This window comes from Ambystoma mexicanum, chromosome 2q (genome assembly GCF_040938575.1).
Source record: "Ambystoma mexicanum isolate Mex_15411 chromosome 2q, UKY_AmexF1_1, whole genome shotgun sequence".
Taxonomy (NCBI): domain Eukaryota; kingdom Metazoa; phylum Chordata; class Amphibia; order Caudata; family Ambystomatidae; genus Ambystoma; species Ambystoma mexicanum.
In genome coordinates, this window is record NC_090924.1 from 449,817,751 (window position 1) to 449,841,428 (window position 23,678).

Below are 23,678 nucleotides of genomic sequence, written 5' to 3' on the forward strand. Positions count from 1 at the left end.
GAAATACCAACAAATGAAAGTTACATTTGTAATTGAAATAGAAACTCAGCAAAACCTGGCCCTTTGATAATTCTGTGATTATTAAACCTCAGTCGATACTCAGTTTACCGACCTCTGAAGGATGTTAGCCAATAAGATAGCTCAGCCGGCTGAGAGCTGCAATCTGTGCATGATCTGTTGGTTGCAAGTTCGAATCCTGGCAAGACCAATTCAGCCTTTCACCCTTTCGAGGTCGATAAAGGAGTACCGACTTCGGTTTGGTGATAATTGTTATAAATATGTTCTACGTACAGCGCTTTACCAAAAGTGCTACATAAATAACCATGAAATTAGGTATATAATTTAGCGTGGAGTGCTTGCCTCTCTGCACTGTTGTATGATAAGATATATGATATGATAGGTTATTTATAACGTGCTTAATACCCAGAGGTTTCTAAGCGTGGACCCAGGGATCAAACCTCTGTTGCTCCGTGCCATCCTGCTTCCAATGCGAGCATGTTGCTGCTGAGCTATCCTCCCGAGACCAAATATCATAATATTTGCATACCATCAGGTAGTAATAGCTTCAGGAAATTAGGACTTTCATTAAACATCAAAAGACAATTTTGCTATCGAACCTCAAAACACACAATACAATACATGCTTGCTTTACTGGGTAATTGGCTAGGTTTTTGTGTTTTAAACATTTAAATATATATAGGAGAGATCAAATGGCCAGACTTTAGAGAAATAATGAAAGGTGTATTCTGACACAATGCAGAAAGCTGCCGCCTACTAATGATTTCCATACAGTTTTTGCACATTTGCACACGTTAGCACGGTGTCACATACATTTACTCTCTTGCAAAGGAGAAAAGTGATTTTTACTCTCTTAAAATGACGTTTACTCTCAAAGTTTAAAAATAGGGAGTAAAATACTCGCAGCTCAAAATCTGGAACACTGCCGACAGGCTTTTCGTTCGTCTCACAAATCACTCAGGGACGTCATTTAGGGGTCGCCAGACGTCGCAACTGCGACCTCTGAGGTCTCCCTTGTGACCTCTGTGATCTCCCTTGCGACCTCTAAAAAAATTTTTTTTAAAAAGAATTGTTATTATTATTCTTTTTTTTTTGTAATGCAAGCTCCTGGGCTGTGGCCAGCACCATGTGGCTCTTTAATTCTGGAGTGGCTGGCTTTCTTGTTCAGGCCCCTTAAAAAAAAGAAGAAAAATAAGAACAGGAGTGCGACAAGTCTAACACTTTCAGCACTGACCCTAAATAAGAAAGAATAGGAATACCAAATAATGTGTCTTTCTAGAATTCTATACAATAATTGCTAGACTCATTAAAGGTTTATTTCAGGCACACTTCAGGGGGTGAGTCACTGATTTAGTCTGTTCTTAAATGCCTCAACTCGGCCTTTCATCCTTCTGAGGTCGATAAATGAGTACCAACACAGGTTGGGTGATATTGGGTGTATATTTTTTCTATATAAAGCGCTTAAGCGTAAGTGCTATAGAATAACACATCATTATCATTTGGTCATGGACGTCTGCTTGCATTCACAGTAATTTGGTAATATGGACCTATACACACTGATCTTAACGATGCATATGGCGATCCATTCTTGTATGAAATGCATATCACATTATAGTGATATCGTAACCATATTTTCGTAGTGTACAATGCTATGTGATGCCACTTCCTGTTTTGTGAACGGGTGAAAGGTCGTGTTCCATCGCTTCCCGCGATATCACTTCGGGGTGGGGGTCAAATGACATCACTTCCTGTGATGTCATCAGGGGTCCAGGGTCATGTGATGTCACTTCCACTACCCCTGGCATTTTGGTGAAATGACGTCCCTGAACTCACTTTTGTCTGAGTGGCGCTTCAGATGTTCAAGAGCAATGGGAAGGTCGTTGCATGCAATCACTAAGCTGTAGACAGCGTTGCATTTTGATCATTGATGCATAAATAATCTTTTCATCTTCAGGAAAGGATTGAAAACCTTTTTATTTAGGTAATTTCCTCTCCTCTTTTTCTCCCTTCAGCCCCTCACCAATGGTCAGCGCTTGGACGCCCCAGCTGCAAGCGCTATACAAGTATCCATAGCATAGCATCATTTAATGAATTCATTGATTCCCATTGAATCTGTAATTTTCCTTTCAAGCATGAATTCAGCAGACATGATATTATGGTCACTAAATCAGTATATAAAATACTGAACCAATGGCACTTATTAAGCAAGTCAGGGCACTCATAAATATAATCAATGCATGAAGAAATGTCCCCTCTGCGCAAAGTGCCGGCCCGATCCAAATCCCCTACCACATTATTATTAAGTTTGATAAGATCTCACTTTTGTAAGAGAGTAGACCATATCAAACCGTTCGCATTTCCTACAGTTAGGACGTCGACATTGCCACTCCACTCATCCAGGACAACTTCAAATCGAACAGCATTAAGGTCACCAGCCAATAAAACAAAGCCTTGGTTGGGCCTCAAAAAACATTCCTCTAATATTATGGTAATGTTCTCTAAAAAGGAATCTATATTATATTTCCTAGGGTTCCAATACATATTCAAAACAAGAAACCAAAGATTACCAATGCTTGTCAACAAGTTAAATTCAATAGCTAAAAGGTTTTGATAGGAGTCCCATATTCTACCAGCCCTATGTCCTATAGAATATCTAGTTGCAATCAAAAGACCTCCCGTTGGTCGATGCAGAGGTCCCTTAATAGCATTCTCGTTAAAAACCTGGAAACCATAAATATAAATTTGGCTTTAAAGCCACGCTTCTTGAAGTAAAATAATATGATACTTCCCGAGCACATTACAAAGATCTGAGCACAGCTGTCTGGGCCCTCCAGAGTTCCGAGATCCCTTTCAAATAACACTCTCTGTTAAGGACTAAACGTGTCTAAGGGCCTCACTAGAAGGTTGCCGGTAAGCTGCCGGTAATACCGGCGGCCTACTGGCAACCTCAGCTTACCGTTTCCACCGCCCGATATTACGGACAGAACAGTAAATTCCCATTCCCATGGAGTCACAGACTCCATGGGAATGGGAACACTGAAGCAATGGTACTGTTTGTAACGGTGCCAGTGCTTCAGTGAATCATCTGCCAGTAGGGGCCTGAACTACCTGCAGGTCAGGCCTGCTGGTTGTTCACTGCCCCTACCAGTAGTCTCAGAGTATGCCGGTCCGATAAAAGTGCCAGTAACCGTTGTTACCACCACTTTTTGCCAGACCGGCATGCTCATAATGACAGCCTAAGTGTTTCTGTTTTGTGAGTTAATTAAAGCTGCAGGGAGCCAGGACCATTCCCCAGCCTTCCCCAAATAACTCTTAGAAATATTAACAGTTTGTCGATTCGTATGGGGGGCATGTGATTCTTAAGTCCTCGAGTCCTATAAGGCCCCTACTCTTATTCTCCATACGTAGATGTATCATGGACGGGCCCATGTGTTCGCCAAATTGGGTGCAATGTCATATCCTATAGACCTGAAGATTTCGGTTTGAGAAAGTAACATATCTCTTGTAACTCTCGAAGACAGTTCAAGTGACACCAAGTCCAAGAGATTATCCTCCAATAACACAATCAGTGTTATATCCTGCGAGGTAATGATTCTCAGTTTGGGAATGTCGTACACTAGTGCTAATATGTTGGATCGATGAAGTAATGTCCTAATATTATCCTGTAGTACATATTCAACAATAAGTATCAGAACCGTGGGCCTATATGTTGTATTGGGCCACTTAGGGCTAAAGGAGGATCATCTGGGTCCATCCTCTGCCCCAAATAGACTCTTATTAGCGATTGACCAGTAGGGATGTAATAATTATTTATTTCTTATACAGCACTACACACCCATAGGTCTCAGAGCACTGAAATAACAGAAGAAATTATTGTCCCACCTAGTTTTACTATCAATTTATCGACCTCGGAAGGATGAAAGGCTGAGTTGAGAACTGCCAGGATTCGAACTGCCACAGAAGATGAGCACAGATATTAGGGGCAAGCACTTAGCTCACTTTGCTATCTGACCGGCCGTCTCACTCATTTAGTGAAAGTTCCCCACTTTAATAAGATCCGCCAGGATATGTAATTTCTCTACTTGTGACAAAGTGACAGGCGTGTTTCTTTGATCTAGGCTCATATTTAAAAGTAAATTTGTCGCTGCCACTCCTTTATGAATATTAGCCCACAAAATAGGTAGAGATGTCTGGCTGTCTCGCCTCAATAACAGTTTGATGGGCTCTACCACTTATTTCCACCACCAAGGAAGGCGGAGTCACTTCCATAGGCACCTCCCGGCTCCAATTTTTTCTATTTTTGCTATTCTTCTTGTTTTTTTGGCTCTTTTGTGATTGTGAGTTATGCGTGGCCGTATGGCGCCATGCTTCTTCAATCATTAGAAATGTTACAAACCTTTGTGATGATTTTTTGTTAAGGTTCTTTTTCCTTTTTTGATTTTTGGTTTTCTTTTCTTTATGCGCTATTTTACTTTCGAAGACAGATTACCGCACAGTGGGAGAGGTAGCAGATATCAGTTTGCAAAGATCTGATATACTTTCTACAGACTCCTCAACTATAACCACTGATTCAGTTTTACTAACCTGAGGAAGCCCTGGTTCTTCCTGAGGACCGTTTAAAGGGGCTTCCAAAAGAGGTGGATATTTACCTTCTGCAATTTGGTTGGCATTATTCTCGCTTGTAAAAATCCACAATTCTTGTCTGAATAAAAGCACATCAAGGCTAGCCTGAATAGTGGTAGGAATTTGGGTATGCTGTTTAACCGCAAGTCTAATATTCTCATAAAGATTAATCATAGATGTGAGATCACGGTTCAGGGCAGAGATGGAAGTAGGGCCCAAATTCGTTATATCTCCAGGTACTACCTCTCCCATATAACTATGTCTAGATTCGAAGCAATGGAATACTTGTCGAGAAGCGAATATCCCAATCATTCTTTGAGTATTGCAGGAGTATTTGAAGGTGAAATATCCGAATGGACTATATTTATATTTAATAACTCCCCCTCACCGTCGATGATGGGATTAGAAGTCGTGGGATGCAGATCTCTGACCCTAGCCAGATCGCATACTGGGTTAATTCTCTCAACGTCATCATCAGGTATTTCCATGATGTCCGTTACAGTTTTATGAGACAAAACACGTGTGGAGGAGTTAGGCACTTGAGCGTTTTGTCCAGAAATGTCTAAAATGTTGTTCCTACACTGGGATGACATTTTGGCTGATGATGCAGAGTTATCAAGAAAAAAGGATTAATTGAGATTCTCAAAAATAACTTGGTCCGGGGGTGGGGGGCTGGCAAGTTGCATATCTTCCATCAAACATTTGCTCCGAAGATTGTACATTATAAGTAGTTTCATTTACAATATAGTCTGAAATCGGTGCAGAAATGCCCCCACCTGCCTCCAACTACTGGCAACTGCACTTGTCCACCAATGCATTCCGGGTTCGGCACTCCATGCCTCGCCGGCGTACAAGAGGAAAAACGGTGCAATAGCAAAACCACTCCCTCCAACAACACAAGCTGACTGAGAAGGGCTGCTGACATCAGCACTCGTCCTCCGATGCACTCCAAAGCAACACATAAAGAGAGCACTCATCTGGCGGACGTTGGAGCTCAACCTACGGGCCACAAGGAACATTCCACGCAGCCTAGCATTGGCACTGGCACTACCGCTTTTTCCTGTGTGGCCCGCACTTCTCATCTACACTGTTAGACCCCTGACTCCTCAAACTGGCATCTGAATATACACTCACTCTGGAGGGCCTCCTCTAACATGCCTGATGGATTTGGGTCCTCACCCTCCCAGCTGCATCCACGCCTGTATGCACTCAGGCTTGAGCACTTGCTTCTGGTGCACTTTTGAAAGAGAGCTACAACTTACACCTACTTGCAACCTCTATGCAATGTGTATACTACAATTATTGTGACCTATCTGGCTGTTTTGCATGTTTCACTAATGCAGGCTCTATTCCTCCTTGTTAATCTTTGTTCTTCATTTCCCTACGTAACCATTCATCTCTGAAAGCACGTTTTGTGTGCAATAAAAACTCTTCGGTTTTCGCCATTATACCAGTGCTGTATATGTTCTATCCTATCCTATTTTCTTTCTAGTTATCTCTTGTTTTGCACGCTTTCTCTGTAAGTTCTATGATGCATTGATTTTTGTGCTTAATTCTTTTCTCTTCCACATATATTCACTGTTTTTATGGTTCCATGTGATAATGTCCCCGCAAAAATGTCGCCATGCAAAATTTCACTGAAAAATTGCCGTTTTTTACGGAGACATTAGTACATGGAACATGCAAGGAGTGGAGGACACCCCGCAACCGCGCATCCCCTGTCCCTATATATATGGTCACCAATATAATCTCGCCACAAAGATTTACCGGTGACATTATGTACGGCGACCATATATATATAGGGACATTATTACCTGATACCGTTTTTATTGAGTGGCTTCAAACCTATCACTCTGTTTCTTCCTATAATTCGTTCTTACTTCTTACCATAGCACTCGACTCCTTCCTTAATTTCTGGTTCCAACCCCCAATTCCATTTTCTGCATTTATTTATCCTTTCTTCCTCTACCCTCTGATAATCACTATAGGTTTTCTAATTTTCCTCCCCTCTTCGACCCCCTTCATCAGATCCACCAATCTTTGCCATTATCTATCCTAACCAGATATTTTGTTTTCTCTTTGGTCTCCTTTAACATCTATTGTCTTCCACCTATTGAAACTCTTCTTACTTCGTATTACTTTCAATTGTCTTATGATCAATTTGCTCACGCTGTATTTATGTGTGCCATCTTTTTAACTCTATACACACTTTGAGGAAAGCAGTACGAAAATTCAATAAAATTACATAAAATTAAAATAAACTCATTTCGGGGGACAGCCAGAAACCACATCAATTTACTGTTGTCTGAAAAAAGCCTATTTAGCAATCTGTTTGATAGCGTAGCGTGAAACAAACAACAAACAAAGAGTGACTAACTAAGCCAAAGGACCAAATTCTAAATATTTTCGTGGAAAAAGATGAGATGTGCCACTCCTCTAAGAGACTGTCACTGTGAACAGCGCTCCCATCAGTCAGTTGGGTGCTGGGAGCCTCTCCTATATTACTCTTGATGCTAATGTATGCAAGGGGCTGGCCAGCGCAACATTTTTGCTGGCACGCATCCTGCTGAAATGTGCAGGTCACCTTTGAGAAGATGGTGAATTCTACAAGGAAAAACAGTGCATTGTCTGATTTTCATTTCTTGTAGCCCTTTCTGATATCCTGCCCCAAACTGTTTTCATCTCAACTATGGCAAAAGAAAATGAGCATCTCAGAGTCTCTTTGTTTTTCTAGTCTCTAATTAAATGAACTGAGGAGAAACTGAACATGCCATTACATTCTTCAGCCCAAACTCTTTAATCGACTATGAGTTTACAAATTCAGAACTCTCTGGTGACCTAAAACAGTTACCCACAGGCCCTGCGCTGCAAACTAAATGAAAGAAACGGTACTCAGTGCCCATGAATTGAGGTTTTCCATATACATTTCACCTTATTTAATATGCTTCGTGACATGATGAAAGACAAAAGAGCATTGCAGGTCAGTATGGGGATTCATTTCATTGATACATTTATTTGCGTGCTTTCTTTGTGGCTTGCACTCACATCTCAACTGCTATAAAAACATTGATTATTGTATTCATGTTAAGGCTGCTATGATGGCTGAAGAGCTCAAGAAAGAACAAGATACAAGTTCCCATCTTGAGAGAATGAAGAAGAACTTAGAACAGACTGTGAAGGACCTGCAGCATCGCCTGGATGAAGCTGAGCAGCTTGCAATGAAGGGAGGAAAGAAGCAGCTCCAGAAACTGGAGAGTAGGGTGAGTTTACTTCTGAGGATTCGCACTAAGAGGGCTTGGACGGTGTACATCATTAATATGACATTACCATTACACTGCATTTAATTACCCAACAGGTACACGAACTGGAAAATGAACTTGAATGTGAACAGAAACGTGGAGTTGAAGCTATTAAAGGAGTTCGCAAGTACGAGAGAAAGGTTAAAGAGCTAACATACCAGGTGACTGAATTCTTCTTGGATTTATGTGTTAATTTACAACACATACATACATTGTTCTGTTCAAAGGGCTAATGAACTGTTAACATAATTAATATATTGTTTAATTAATGAGTAGAAAAATGAAATTATACATGTTGTGCCTACTTATGAATTTTTTTGAATAATTACAGTGCAATAATTTGAACTATCAGCATGACATTGCAATTTAAAACTTGTTCATGAATGTTCTTTTGCAGTCTGAGGAAGATAAGAAGAATGTTCTGAGACTTCAGGATCTGGCAGACAAATTGCAACTGAAAGTTAAAGCCTACAAGAGACAAGCAGAGGAAACTGTACGTAAAATTACCAAATGTCAACAAATGCTGTAAGCAAATAATTTTATGCAGCCTCAATTTTACCTTGAAACTATTAAATAGTTATTTTAGTCAAAGAATCCACTTGCTTAATTCACAAAATGTTGGCTATATGTGAGAACCTAAAAGCACCTATTCAACTATCAGGCATTGCTTCAATTAAATGGGTTACCATGAAATTCTGCCACTTCTGTCAGAGAGAGATTATGGTCTCCCCTTCGCTCACTCAGTTCTTTGGTGAGGGGGCCCACTGAATGATCCACCTACTTGCAACAAGCAGAGATCTCCCAGGGCAACCACTTGGACTTGGAGGGTGTAATCACCTAATTAATTCTTCAATGCTGCACTTGTCTATGTGTGCAGTGATAGAAATGTGGGGTGTTGGATGAACAGGGCCAATCCCTAACATATCTGGCAACTACCGCCACCAATAAAACACTGTCACTCCTTCCACGTCCTAATCCCCCTCATCAGAATCTAACAATTGTAATTGTTATTGAAGGATAACCTTCTAAAATCCCTTCTCCTGAACACAATAACAACCTTGTATCTCCCCAATATTCTTTACACCTACGTATGAGTCCCTACAGATCTTTTGGGATATTTACCATCACCTGTCATTCTGCCACACCTTTAAGATCTGAATAATAGTGACAACGTAAAACCCACTGTTTCATCTACACATTTCTGACATATTGTTCTTTAGAGTTGTTTCTCTGTCATCATTTTATTCCTCCAAATGTACATTGTATCATTGTTTTCTTTTACCAGGAAGAGCAAGCCAATTCACACCTGTCACGATTCAGGAAAACACAGCACGAGCTAGAAGAAGCCCAGGAAAGAGCTGACATTGCAGAATCACAAGTAAATAAACTCAGGACCAAAAGTCGTGATATTGGAAGCAAGGTGAGATACTCTAGAAACTATTCTTTCCATCTCCTGGTGCATTACCTTGTCCCAAACAAAGTATTTATGCAAAAAATATGAGCAAAGACAAGTCTTTCTTTGTCTTGAAGTATGTGGCTTCTTTTTTATAAACTCATCATTTAGAGCCATTAAAGGTTCCACAGGAAAACCCAGCTGTGGAAATGCTTTGTGTGTTTGTGGTATGGCAATCAGTGGATGTATTTATGTTTGTCAAATTAGACTGACTTCGTTCAAATTGTACAATCTGAAGATGTCAACAGCAGTGGAGAACAAACATACACTATGCTTGCATTTTCACAACTGATCAGACCTCCAGTTGTATTAAGGTTCATCGCTCGTTTCACGCACAAATATTCCACATCACTACCTCTGGGACCTTGTCTCTCTCTCACTCTTTCATAATCTGAAAAGTCACTAACAGCATCATGTAATATAACAAGTGGTCTTCCTCTAGTGATATTTCAAATTCTCTGTTGCTGTACACAAAAGATGAATAATTCGATACTAACCTCAATCTTTTTCGCTAACACTTCACTGATTATCCAAGCCACTGTGGTCCAGGAGATGTTTACCTTTGAGACCCCACTAAGATGTGCACATCATCCGAATTCTCCTTATAGCATCTCTGACATTCGATTGTAGCCAGTTTTTCCATCTAATTCCCTTTCTTGGGGGGTGTAGTAAAGACTACAGACTTTCAGATAGTGCTGCCATTCCACATGTGCTTGGGGCATCATGGTGTGCAGTGTTATTAGTAATTCCTCCTATAGCTTTGTGTCTTTTTCATCTCTTAAATGATTTCTTCAGATCAGATAATTTGGGGCACTGCTGTCTCTTCTTGTGTACAATTCAGAATTTTTAATAAAGAGGATTGATGTTTTAGCTTCCGCCTTGTGCATCTAAAGCCTTTCGATAAATTGGTGGATCTGAATTAATTTAAGTACTCAAACTTGAGACTATCCCCTTCAGCAAAAACTCAAACCTGGCCATACAATTTCTTACCACAAATTCTTTAATTTTTGGTTTTCATTGAAAAAGTGATTGGATGAGATAAACTGTCTGAAAGATTATCTGGATTTATGGGGCATTTTCAGAGTTCATGATTTGTAGACAAAAAAGGACATTTTGGATTCTTGCGATTTCTACCATTGAGCTCACAAAGGCCTGAACAGTATTTAGCCCAACAGTTCTGTAGAATTTAGGATGCACTATTAGATACATGGGTTTCCACAGGTATTCGTACAGTTTTCAGTTGCAACATTCTATGGCATTCTTCACTCTTCCAACTTGTTTACTGTATAGCGCTCTTAATCATAATAGCCCCACCGAACTATAGAAGGAACACAAAGAAACCGGGTGTGCTAAGGCACTGCGGCAAGTAACAATGGTAAGAGCACAGCTTAACACACTAACAACAAGTAAGGCCTAAGCCACATTTATGAGAGCCAAACATCGCTTCTTTGTGTGTGGTAACAGAAGTTGCACAGTTTTAGCACAACAGTTGCATGAGCAAAGAAACAAAACATCTATACCCCTTATAAAGAAAGACAATGAATCAGTGGTAGGGACAGAGAAGAACAAGCACAAAGTATTTCAAGAATTAGTTTCTACCCTTTGCGCAGAAGATGAATATTCGGCTGAGCAGCAGGGGGCATACTTGGCAAAGGAAACCTTAAAAAAACGAACAAAAAAGAGGCTCCATACACCTCACAATGTCGATAAAGAAAGTCTCAGAAGCACTTAAGAGGCTCACGGTAAACAAACGACCTGGACCTGATGGCCTTATAGCAACGTTTAATACAAATATCTACTCAATATTGACACCTAGGTTAGTAGAGCTATTTAACCAAATCAGGGATACTGGGATGTTCTCACCGGGAATGATGGAATAGAACATTACTGTTATTCCCAAACCAGGAAAGGACACTCAATGATGTGCTTCATTCACACCAATCGCATTGATTAACACAGATGCAAGATTATATACAAGGATTTTTCGCTAAGGTCATTCTAAATAGAAATACCTTTGACAATATAAAAAGGTCCTTCACACAACCCGTAAGACCCAACGATACAAACTGGAGGCAATTCTCTTGGCAGTAGATGCCGAGAAGGCTTTCAATCGAGTAGACTCGAGAAAGTGTTGGAAAGATTTGGGTTTGGCCCAAAAATGATCACAATGATATTAGCCAAAGCCCAAGCCGCAAAGCCAGATTTAACAGGGTACTTTCTGGAGATTTCAAGTTGGAAAAGGGAACAAAACAGGGTTGTCTCTGTTCCCGCTTTTATTCGTGCTGTCTACAGGACTTCTTTCAGTGTACATAAGAGAGACGAGGCAGATGATGAGGTGCTGATGATGATGGAGGGACTTTTGTTCTGGAGGAGAGAGATAAACGTAAAGCCAGAAACTCTGGATAGCCTAACATGTCCAAATCACATATTCTGAACCTAACGCTGAACTAATACTCACAGTTAAAGTAGAGATTTTAGAGCAAAGGTAATCTTTTCATTGGGTGAAGAAATATGTTAAATACCATTAACCTAACTACTAAACTCTTGCCATGTTTTAACGGTAACTACCCCAGAATGCTGAATTCTATTTAGCAAGACTTAGGCAAATGGGAATAATTGTACAATACATTGATAGGCCACATTGCAGTGTTGAAAACGATCATTATCCCTAAACTACGTCATCTTTGTTAGGCCCTCCCCATGGCTATACCTAGGAACCCACTAATACATATTCAAAATATTTTTTTCGAATATATTTGAGGAGGGAAACATACACAAGTTAACCCAAAGACTCTGTTAAGACCTAGAGAGCAGGGGGTATGGGTATTCCGGTTGTGGGAAGCTATTTCAAAGCTGCCCTGCTAAGAGTTTTGGGAGAATGGACCCAATAAGAATTTGGGGAACCATGGCTCTTTATGGAGCAAGCTGTTGCTGTAAAACACATTTGGAAGCAACCATGGCTACATGCCAGAGATAGTGTGAAACCAACACACTAATATCACTTTGACATACGTGGAATGAAGACACAAAGATCCGGGGGTCGGCACATTTCCATCGCCCTTCACACCGCTATACGGGAACATCAGTTTCACTCCGCCGTTACAAGAAAAGGCCATAGGCCTTGAAACAGGGTAGGTGTACTCAAATTGGGAAGATGTTTGAGGGAGGAAGGAATAAGGATTGTGAGAAATGCAAAGCAGATTTTGGAGTATGGGAGTTTGACCATCTGGAATACTTCCAGTTGCATCAATGGCTAATGCACCCTTCTAATAAATCTAACGTCCATCCAGAGCTTACACCTATGGAAAGCATTATACCGGGAGCACCGTACTGGAGGGGACTGATATCAGCAATATTTAAGGAACTAATGAAGCTTAAATATATAGAGCAATTGGGGAACATACACGCCTGGGAAAGAGATTTTAATGTGCAATGGGAGGGGGAGGAATGCATGGTGATTTGTACAAGGATACCAAAATCTTCACCCAGTCTACACATTTTAGATGTACAGTACAAGCCGGTGCTATAGAGCCCCAAATATGCTATATGAGATATCTCACAGCAATAGTCCAATGTGCTAGAAAGGATGTGGTGGTACAGGTTCTCTTTTACATGCCCAGTGAGAATGCCCAACCTTAAGAGACTTTTAGCTCGAAATAACACCTGAAACATGTGATATTGTTCAACACGACATGCTGGATAATTTGGGGTTTGGCATATGGGGATTGCAGAGCAAATACTAAGATGAATGTAACAGGAAAGTGCAAGACTATGGAGAAAACCTGACACATCAACAAAGGTCCTATTGCTATAAAATGTTTGGGATATGTTTGTTATGGGACATGATTCATATATGCTGGAAGATGAAATGCCACTGTTTTATAGTAGATGGTCGACATTTCTTTTATTTTGGGTAATTACAGAGGTCAAAAGTAGCTTTGGGAAGCAACAGAGCACTTAATATGTTTGACGTTTCTGGCAAGTCTGGGGCATAGAACAAAATGAAAGAATCCTGGGAGGAAATCTTGCCACATTTGGACAATACGCTGAGGCTATTGGGACACTGCCTCCAAATCCTTCCACTCTGGCTATAACCAGTAAGCCTGTTTTTTATTGTAATCGGAATGGCAGGCACTGCCCTTAATGTTTAAGTTTTGTGTTGCATATATGTTCACTCACGCATTGTGTTTTCTGCCATTTAAGTCCCTCTTTGCCCCTTAAGTGTGTCTCTTATAATAATATACATTTCATATCTAATATCTTAATGGTTCCATAAAAGATGTACTTCTCAAACAATTCCTGGTCCCAATGATAGTCCACGTGAAAGATTTTAGATATTTATGCATTTGTATAAGAGTTTCTCAAATATGGCTTTCTTGTCGGTGTAATCGTATTTTATTTTGCTATTCCTAACATTTTAGGATTTCTGTACAGACTTGCTTTTCTCATATTCACACCCCTTGCTGATGTGCTTTGGAGTTGTGTTTACCAACTCCCAGTTTTATGCATCCCACACTCTGTTCTTCATAAGGCAAGCACCCGGTTCATTCCCTGGCATATACTCCCTTTGTTGTTGTCCCTCACACCCCACGGATTCATTTTAAAGTTGTAGGAGAGTATTTAAATATTCTACTGTGGTATGCCTCTTTGGGATATATGCATCCTATGTCATGCATGATGTTCAGGCCCCTTTTTCACCATATTCTCTGTCTGCCTTTGATTCTTATCCGTCTTGAAGCAAACGAGAAAGGTGAAGCCCTCAGCCAGGTGATATAGTTCACCAGTACCTTTCAGGGCTTTTTTCCTATCTGGTTTTCTACAGGTGGGAAAGCTGTGAGTCCTCTGTACTTCGTGTTTCAAATTAATAGCCTCCTCTCCTCTCATAATAGTGCTCTTCGCACTTGAGGTTTTCTGTCATTTCACTTCCTTATGGAAGAAACCAATTACAGCCTTTTCTCACCTGATCCAGCCAGAGCAAAGGTCTTGCTCATTTCTACCTATCTCCTGCACACTCACAGTCCAGTGCTCAGTTGCCCTCTTTTCACTTTCCTCTAAATGTTTTATCCTATCCTTAACTTTAACTAGATTTAGCTTCAATTTAGTCACTGCATCTCATAGCTTTTTAAAGCATTGCTCTGATCTGTCAAATTTCTCAGTCCTTTCTTCTCTTGCATATCTCAGAAATTCCTTAACCCCATTTTCCTCATTAGCTGGCATCTTAATTTTTCCCGGTTGAATTGCACCTTGGTTGGAATCACTGTTTTGTAATACATCATGCCCCACTGTTAGGTTCTCTGTTTTTTTAGTTGTATTCTGTAGAACCTTCTATCTTTTCTCCTTTTGCTTCTAAATTTAGAGTAGACTATTTTGCCTGACTTTCACCACCCCACCTCATCTACTCCCTCACTGACTCATCTTGTTGCTGTCTTCTGTCAGTAATCTTCCTTTTCTCATTTATCACTTGAATCAGCCGTCAGTGTCCTCCTTACCTCTACACTGTCCTCATACAGGCATCTCCTTCCTCTCCTCCTTGATGTACTGAAGCTGGATGGTTTAATTGTTCTCTACTGCTGTTATAGAGGCTAACAGGATGCATTCAATTATTGGTATCAAACCTACAATTTCTTTTTTGTGGTGTTAATTTTCCTCATATTTTTCAGAAAGGTGTTTGGGGGAAATGGTTCCTCTCCTGCATGCCCCTCTGTCACTGTCCGGCATCCACACCTCCAGTGTCCTGGCCTTCTTTTTGCTATTAAATAGCCTGATTATGTCTTAGAAATGTGTCCTCACTCCTTGAATTTATTAGGATGTCTGCTTCTGCCTGTTGTGTGAAATTAATGCATTTAGAGTAATGCAGTGTTTTCCTACAAAATCAGGTATAGAGTAATGCCACGTTGGTTTCTTTGCTCAGTCAGTCCTGCCCCTTTCACTATAATGCATTAATCCGAGTTCTCTACCAAACAAGTATCTACATCACCTTTACTTTTACTCATTATCCATTTTATATATGTAGCAATTTATCTGGACAGGAATTCGTTTTGAGAGGTACTCCCAGTTGTAAGCCCAGAGAAGTACAGAGACTATATCCACCCCTCAATCAGTTTGCGCCTGCGGGCCCCTGTACCCACCTATCTTTCTATGGATGTATTAATCAAGGGATCTACTAGTTCCCTTATTACTGACTATTCTGCACAAGCAGCAAGGACTGTTCCCAGATCACCATTCCAAATCCCAACTTCTACCACTAGGCAAGGGCTTCTCTGGTTGTTTGGACCCATCATGTAACTAACCTTTGTTGGTGAAGGCTTCTTCTCAAAGTCATGCTCTTTTATAGCCTCTGAGGAGCTACCACTTCTCTGATGCAACGAGGCTTCAGGTCCCAGTTAATACTGTAGTTCACCCAGAACTTTTAAGTCCAGAGTTACTTCAATGAAACTAATCTGCGTACAGCCCTTTGACTTTCTACCATAGTTAACGCTCTTTTTTTCTCGACTGGACCTGTCATTCTCACATTCCTTCCATTTAGAGAGAACACGTTTTTGAGTTAGGCTTTAAACTGACCCATTGTTGCTTTCACAAAGCCAAGCAAAATGAATATGAGACTGAAACATATACATTATAGTTTTAAGCAATGCAGATTCATTGGGATGAGAACAACTCTTTGATCTCCTGGTGCAACACAATGGTTCTCAACCTGACATCAGGTCCAAGAAGTACCTTTCAGTTTTCAGTCACTCACAGTCTATGGTATTGAGTCCATGCAATGCTTTTGTGGTTCCTTGCTTCTTCACATTGGTCCTTCTGCTTCTCCTCCTTGCTTTGCAGATTTTAAGTAGACTCTTCCACCTAAGTCCCTTACTGCAAGTTAGGCATAGGTAGCAGCAAAGGAGAAGGCTGAGTACTTCCATGCAAAGCCCCAGAGATTACACCAGGGGCTGGGCCACTTCGGCTGGTGCAAGGGCTGTGCTTGTTATTGTACCTCTTATCTCTATTTGGGGACCAGACTGCTTCCCAAAACCCTGCTTTCCTCTGACTACTCAATGAGATGATCTCAAGGCTAAAGTGTCCTTCTGTACTTCTCTCTTTTCCTCTCCACTGTACTCCATTCTCGTCTTCTGTATCAGCTTCTCGATGCTTCGTCACATGCTTGTTCCCCCGTCCCTCCTCAGTACCCTTTACTGAGGCTTGTTGATTTGCCTACTCCTTCTCTCTCTCTGGTACAGCCCTTCCTTGGCCGTATCTCCCCACTTCTCTCCCTCTGAGGTCTTCTCCAACGTGATCCACTGCTCTCTGTCTCTTTCGGTCCTAAACCTCCTAGTCTTTCTCTTGCACCTTACTCTCTTCCTCGGTTGTCACCTGCTTTCTACTGTCTTTCTTCTCCTTCTACTCTCCTCCGTCCCCTTGATGTTCCTCAATGCCTTAATTGCCAACTACACCTTAGTTATCATATCCTCTCTGCTCTACCGCCGTCTTCTGTGTGGCTACCTTCTATGATATCCGGCACCACCTTCTTTTCCATCTGATTTGGTCCTGATGCACTCCTCCACTCTCTCCAGATACCCACACTCCTGAAACCACTTGTGCCATTTATAGGGGATTGGCCATGCCACCAGCGATTGCTTTGCTGAACTACATTCAGGTGTGTATGGTTTTATGTCTCAAAGATCAACGTTGGTGACTTCCCTACCATTCTGCTGCCTCTGCTCCATTACATAGAACCGTGGTGTGAGAATTCATAGAGGCTGGTCGCTATATTGTAAATCTTTCTCTGTACATGCCGAGTAGGTGACTGTTGAAGTGCAGTTACATGCTCCATGGTTCCATCTAAGTGCTCATTTGTGGACAGTGCTCTCTAATTTGAGGAATTCCTGCACAGCATAGACCACACATATGCGTGTGCGCGACACACACACACACACACACACACACACACACACACACTCAGTTTTTATCTCACTGCTCTTCAGCCTCTTCAGTCCCTGTTCCCTTAGAACTAGCTACCTGTCAATTTTAAACTCCTAAATCTGGGATCACTTGACCAAGGGAGGGATTTTTGTTTTAAGGTCACACTTCTATTATGAGTTAAGGGTTTTGGGTCTAGATTTGGGGCATCAAGGCCTGGCAATACCTCAGAGGTGTGCTGGGGTAAAACCAAGGGTTCATCTCCTCACTGTCCCCAGGTCCAGCATTGCTTAACAGGCAGCACCACAAGACAACCCTGGATATACCACTCTTCACCCCGAATGTCAGACAGGGGACTACAAACTACACTCTTATAATTCAGTTAGTGTGACTTCATGAATTTAAGTCCGGAGTGAGAGAAGGGAACGGAAGGCAAAAGAATACCAGGAAAAGAGGGGTGCAGATACATGGAGGAATCTCATCAGAAACTATTTGTGTCAATAACCCCCTCTTCCATACAGCCTGTTACAGCTAAGCAGGTGTCAAGCTCCTTCCTACCTAACCCTTCTGAGATGCTCAAAGAAATCCTATGCCTAATGTAATCAACATCAGAACTCTGCAGTGTTTGAGGATATCAGAGTTACTCTGTCTCATTCTCTCAATGCATCAGTTTAGTATGAGGCAGATACACAGGAGACCCGGAGCTGGTGGTTCAGCTTCATGCCGCATTTGAGCTGTCCCATGACCAACATTTTTGGAGTGTCCTCTACTTCCAACCTCCAGCAATAATGTCTGTTAACTTCCTGTGGTTCCAAAATCACTGCTTCCTGCTGCCTGCTTTATTGCAGCTTCATATCTGTATCGTGCGCTGCCTTTCAGATCCTCCATCTTCCTTAGCCATACTGCACCACATTTTGCGAAGGGATTGGGAGGTGACAGCGATCAGCTCTACTACACAGTCACTATCTTTCATCTAAGAAAAATCTCAAGTATGTTGCTTGTAATGTGAGCCTCTTTTTCATTTGATATATGCTGAAAATCAATACAAAGATTCTTTCAATAAAAGATTAAATATATAAGGGCTTATTGTGATGGAATGCGATCTGTGAGGGCATACTAGCCTTTTTTGATATTTGACATAAAATGATGCTGGCAATTCTATCCCTGAGAGTGAGATTTGCTAATCAGACCACACTTTCATAATGCTCAAGGTTCAAAAGTATGGTGCAAACATGTAGCTCTATTGAGCCTGTCCACTGACACCCCTCAGCTTCTGCCATGTAGTTTGGCAACATGGCAGTAACAGAGTACCATGTGCATACCTACAACAGACTGATGGAACCCAAATTTCAACAGCTAGGGACTGCCTTAACCACAGGCAGCCCTGATCCAAATAATATAATTGTGCCAGGACCTGGTGGGAGATTAATAACTAAGTATAAGTCATGTCTAGTTTTGGCATAGTGGTCTCTCACAATCTACAGTTATAATGGCCAAAACCCATTTGTGTATTTCTTTTGTAAGCTAGGTTTCTAGTGACTCCTTCTGCCAGGGCCTTCTGTGTATTCACTGTATAGGACTGAGTTTCACCCAAACAGACCATTTGAGTTCATCCAAGCAAAGCCTTTGCTCTCCCTGGGAAAGACGTGTCACCTTCCAGGAGAACAGTATCTGACTTACAGTGGGCAATAGAGAGGACCTATGGCAGGCTATCCCAGCGAGAGGGAAGTCACACAAGGGTGGTAATTACTAGAGACTCTTTGATGCAAGGCAGACAGGAGAGTGGGCAGAATTAACGTAGTCAGAAGAGAAGTTACAGTTATGGGATGGGTTTGAGACTGACATCATCAGTAAAATAAACTAATCACAGCAGCCCAGATTGGAACCTTACAGAAGGCTTGGACGTGACAGATTGATTATATAAGGGGGTAAAACCCCCTTTTTAGGCAATACGTGGTTATTTATTATCCCACAGAAAAGACAGCAGAGTTTTTTGAACCGTGATCAGGAAGGCCTTGGGGAGTACAATAGGAAGAGATTGGAAAAGGAAAAGGAGTTGTGGCAAGATGTTAATTTTAATCGCTGTGAATTTACCTGCCCAGCAGAGGTTTAGTTTTCCCCATCTGTCCAGGTCTTGTTGGATCACTGACCACAGTGCTTTATAGTTAGACTGATATAACTCTTGGGGGTTCCTCGTAATCAGTATACCTAAGTATCTAATGCCTTTTTGCGCAGCTTGGAGGCCCCATGTCTGTGGGAGTTGTGCACGTGATGGGTCAGGGTCCCCTTTCCCCGCTTGTATACATTCTAATCATGGAGCCGCTGGCTCAAAACATTAGGCGAAACTCAAAATTTAGAGGGCTCCTCCGACATGGGGTAGAATACAAATTAGCGTTGTTTGCGGACGATGTTCTGGTCTATGTCTCCCATCCCGAACACTCAATTCCAGCACTCCTGCAGGACATAGAGGAATATGGGGCGCAATCTGGGTTCTGCATAAACAGGAATAAAAACCCCTTTCAAATCATATTTGGACTGCAGAAGATGAAGGATTTCGCCTGGTATAGTCTGCCCATGGTTCTCTTCCATGGAGGTGAACATAAAAGACCCTTCCATCACTCATCCCAGAGGAACATTCGAGGTGAACTGCTGTGTGAACAGGGCTTGCTCGCTGACGGAACACTGGAACCAGGATCCTGCTCACTTGGGTGAAAGGCCCTGCAAGTGATCTCTCTCTGGCAGCATTCATGGCTGGGAAGGGCAGAACAAGGACTAACGTTATCCCTGGAAACCGCACCTCAATCTGCTTTTGAGCTGACTTGACCGCTTTCAAGTAGTTTTCGAGCTGTTGCAGGCCTCCCGGAGCTGATTGTGAAACTCACTGCTTTTTGATCCGATTTGAGCCGTTGAGCTGTTGAGGCACTGACCTGACTACTGCCTGCCGGTACACCAGCAGCTTTCGTGCCGATCACTCCTGAATTACTGCATCACATTGTTGAACCTTGTCGACCGCTTAGCTACGCAGCCCTGGAAATTACCTGCCTGCTTTTCACCTGATTTAAGCCAATAACAGTTGCTGTTCCCCATCGTGTGGCTGGACCCTCCTGAATTGACTCGACCATCTCAAAGCACTCGATTAATTGGAAACAATCGACTTAACACAGACTCCACCTATTGTTAAGGACCTAGAAGCCAGTCTCAATGGTGCCAAGACTCCAGAACAAGCCTTAAATGTATTTTTAGTGGTTCTGGCCCACATTTAAGAACACCACTCCTTACCTTTTTAAAGACATCTTCATTGGGCTTGGATATTGCTGCTGAAGATATTGCCTGTCTCCCCCTCTTCACACATACAGTGACTTTTTCATCTTAAAGTCTGCATAGCATATTCTGTGTCGTCTCTTGCGGGAGAGGGGATCATAGTGTTTTTCCTTTTTCTGAGTATATTTTTTGTTTAATTAAAGTCTCCTATTTTTATAGAACCTCGGTTGGACATTCAATTATTTTGGGAAGACAGCACTATTGTTGTTTGGTAGCCTTTCTGCTAGCTCACATCGCTCCTGAAGATTATAGCCTGCCCTCGGTCGAATTACCACAAGAGGAAAAGGAGATATATCTGTCAGGCTGTGCCTGTTTTACCTTTATGGATGGAACTGCTGCTGGTTTAGTATTCATGTGGGGATCAGTAGGTGGTTTAAACAACACTCAGCCCTGCACTTCTGTACAGCAGTAGTCTGTCAAACTTGTTTTCCCCAAAGTGTTAATTGCACGGAGGGGACTGCCAACATTTGCACTTCTGTGCTATAGAGCCTCCTCCCAGCAATATTATACATTAGTGAGAGACAGCATAAAGAATGTGTTAAAATAGGCAAAATCACTGCAGCACTTTTTTGCACTACGTTTTGCATGGATTTCTATGCAATATGACTGCTTTTACCTATTGCTAAACATAGGCAGATTTCATAGGAATCCATTGGTTTTTACACATTTTGTGCAGCCTTAGCAGCAATCCACATGGATAATGTATATGTATATCCTGTTCTATGCCTCCACTGTGCCTGCAGAAATGATGTAAACCCCCAGGATCGGAGAATAAGGTATTGAGACAGGCTTTACATGTTAATGCCTGTCCTTAGTACCCCTTTTCTCTATCTGGGGAACTCGAATATTAAGACAAGTGTTATAATTGCCTGGAATATACAGTTCCAACATTTTTTATTTAATCAAAAGGATTATGCTGTTTGGCAAAATCAGTATAGTTCAACTAAGACACCAACAGTGACAAATAATATATTGTTCGTTGTTACATTTTCGTAACTATTCAATGATTATCCATTGATTAGATGCTCTCTCTAAATGTTCATATACTTTTCTTCCAATGGTGCTTTGGTTCTGCCTCACATGCTATTTCGTTTTAATCTACTTCCAACATGCCACGTTATTGGTTCAAGGAAGGGAGATGTAAAAAGCCAGTGGGTATTTCGGTTTTGTAAAGAAGGGAAAGTTGTTGAAACCCTCAACTGTATTAAGAAGATTTGTCTTTACAAAATGTGTGAATAAGGACATTATGATTGCAATGAAAACCTTTGCAAGATTGATTTTGGGAAATCAAATGTCATTGATTATGGCGATTTATCCGTTTTTTAAACATTTATAATGGATGCTGGCATCAGGAGGGTACATTTTTATGTGAAATGTGTGTTTTTAGTTTTATTTGATATGCATATTCCTATTTACTGTTTTTATATACCTTTCCTTCTTTTTCGAACATAGATGTGTAAGGGTTGATACAAACCAGATCGTATTTTACAAAATTAAATGAAAAAAAGAAATATTCCCATATGAAATCAGCCAAGGATGGAAGTGTTCCTCCATTTTATTCAATGTTTGAAAATATACTTTATTTTTCAGGAAGGAGACAGCGAAGAATGAACATGCAGCAATCAATGAATGAGAAAGGAAGTTGAGATTTTTCAAAATGTAATTCTTTGCGACCTTTCGTGTTTATGAGGTTGAATGAATGTCTACTTAAAAAATAAATGCTTCAAAAGGAACCATGTCTTCTTCTTTTGGTCTTTTGACATCGTAGCTCACAGCCAGCACACTGTACGTCGTGTCCTTATAACATAATTTGCAGCAAAAACCTTTTACTTGTTTTGCCTTCACAAACTTTAGCAATAGTAGGCATCATTTAACTAAGGATGGATACAATGCAGACACTTTTTCTCCCGAACATGAATGCACGCTCTAGCGAGAGGGGACCAGAATGTGCCCATCTCCGATCCCTATTTTGATCAAGAGTACAAGAAAAAGCCACACATTCCCCTGCACTTATTTAGAGATGGTGCAGGGGACTGCACAATTACAGAAGGGTTATATCTGAACATTCTGTGCAGTTTCTTTAAACAGGGAAAACAGCTATATCAGTTCCAGCAGCATTTGTACACCTCAATCAGAGAGGCTTTGGGGAATTTTTCACATCTCTAAAGGCAATTGGGGGTTGCCATCCATGATAAAATAGTGTTGGCGGCTAGAGACACAAATTCATTCAAAGGGGCAGAACATCACACTTTTTGCGTTGGTCCATGGTACTTGAGAAATGAGGAGGTCATCTTTGTGAATTAGGTAACCTACACATTTGTCAGAATCAAGCAAGCATAAAATATGCACTCTTCTACACTTTTTTCTTTGGAAACTGGCTTTAATGTATTTCAGATGGCACGCGACCTATTTATTTGCCTTTGAATTTTTTTGGGTTTCTCACAGTTAAGCCCATCATGGAAATGCTTGTTATGGGTAGAGGGCCTTTGTCATCTGTAAAATCCTAGGGCTGGAGCTTAAACGTACACAAATTCATTATATAAACGTGTATACATCTCTCTCTCTCTCTCTCTTTCTCTCTCTCTCACTGTCTCTCTCTCTCTCTCTCTCTATATATATGTATATATATATATATATATATATATATATATATATATATATATATATATATACTTATATATGAGAAAAAGTTCATAAATTGAGTATTAAGTATCATAGAAAACCCAAAAAATGTATGACTAACACATACAATGAATTTGGCTGAAATTTTGCAGACAAAATTGTACTTACAGCCCCACACAGTGGACATATTTCGAAAGATCTGTTAAAAAATAAAGAAATTATTAAGAAAAAAAATACGCAATTTCAACCTAGTCCCCATTCATTGTCCCAGAGAGTGAAAAGTCAAATTCTTGCTCTAGTGCACAGCGGAAACCACTGGATGGAATTGGAACAGGTATGAAACAACTTGGCCACAAAGCGTTGACACGATTTCCGAGGGGGAGAGGTCTGGGGTTATTGCATCCATAAATATTTGACAGAGAAGGGGGGTGCCCCTTCCA

General features: G+C 41.1%; 1 protein-coding gene across 2 annotated transcripts in view; it reads left to right on the plus strand.

Moving 5' to 3' along the window:
* LOC138569505 (myosin-4-like) overlaps positions 1 to 22,349 on the plus strand; it is a 73,154-nt gene extending 50,805 nt beyond the window's left edge. The window contains exons 36-40 of one of the 2 annotated variants that reach the window (XM_069647539.1): positions 7,731 to 7,901; positions 7,997 to 8,101; positions 8,338 to 8,433; positions 9,226 to 9,360; positions 22,207 to 22,349. In XM_069647539.1, the coding sequence (XP_069503640.1) occupies positions 7,731 to 7,901; positions 7,997 to 8,101; positions 8,338 to 8,433; positions 9,226 to 9,360; positions 22,207 to 22,227 (528 nt within the window). In that variant the 3' untranslated portion in view covers positions 22,228 to 22,349. Of the gene's footprint in view, positions 1 to 7,730; positions 7,902 to 7,996; positions 8,102 to 8,337; positions 8,434 to 9,225; positions 9,361 to 13,316; positions 13,404 to 22,206 lie in introns of those variants that run through there. The other variant, XM_069647538.1, reaches the window with a different exon arrangement.
* The last annotated feature ends 1,329 nt before the right edge of the window (positions 22,350 to 23,678 follow it).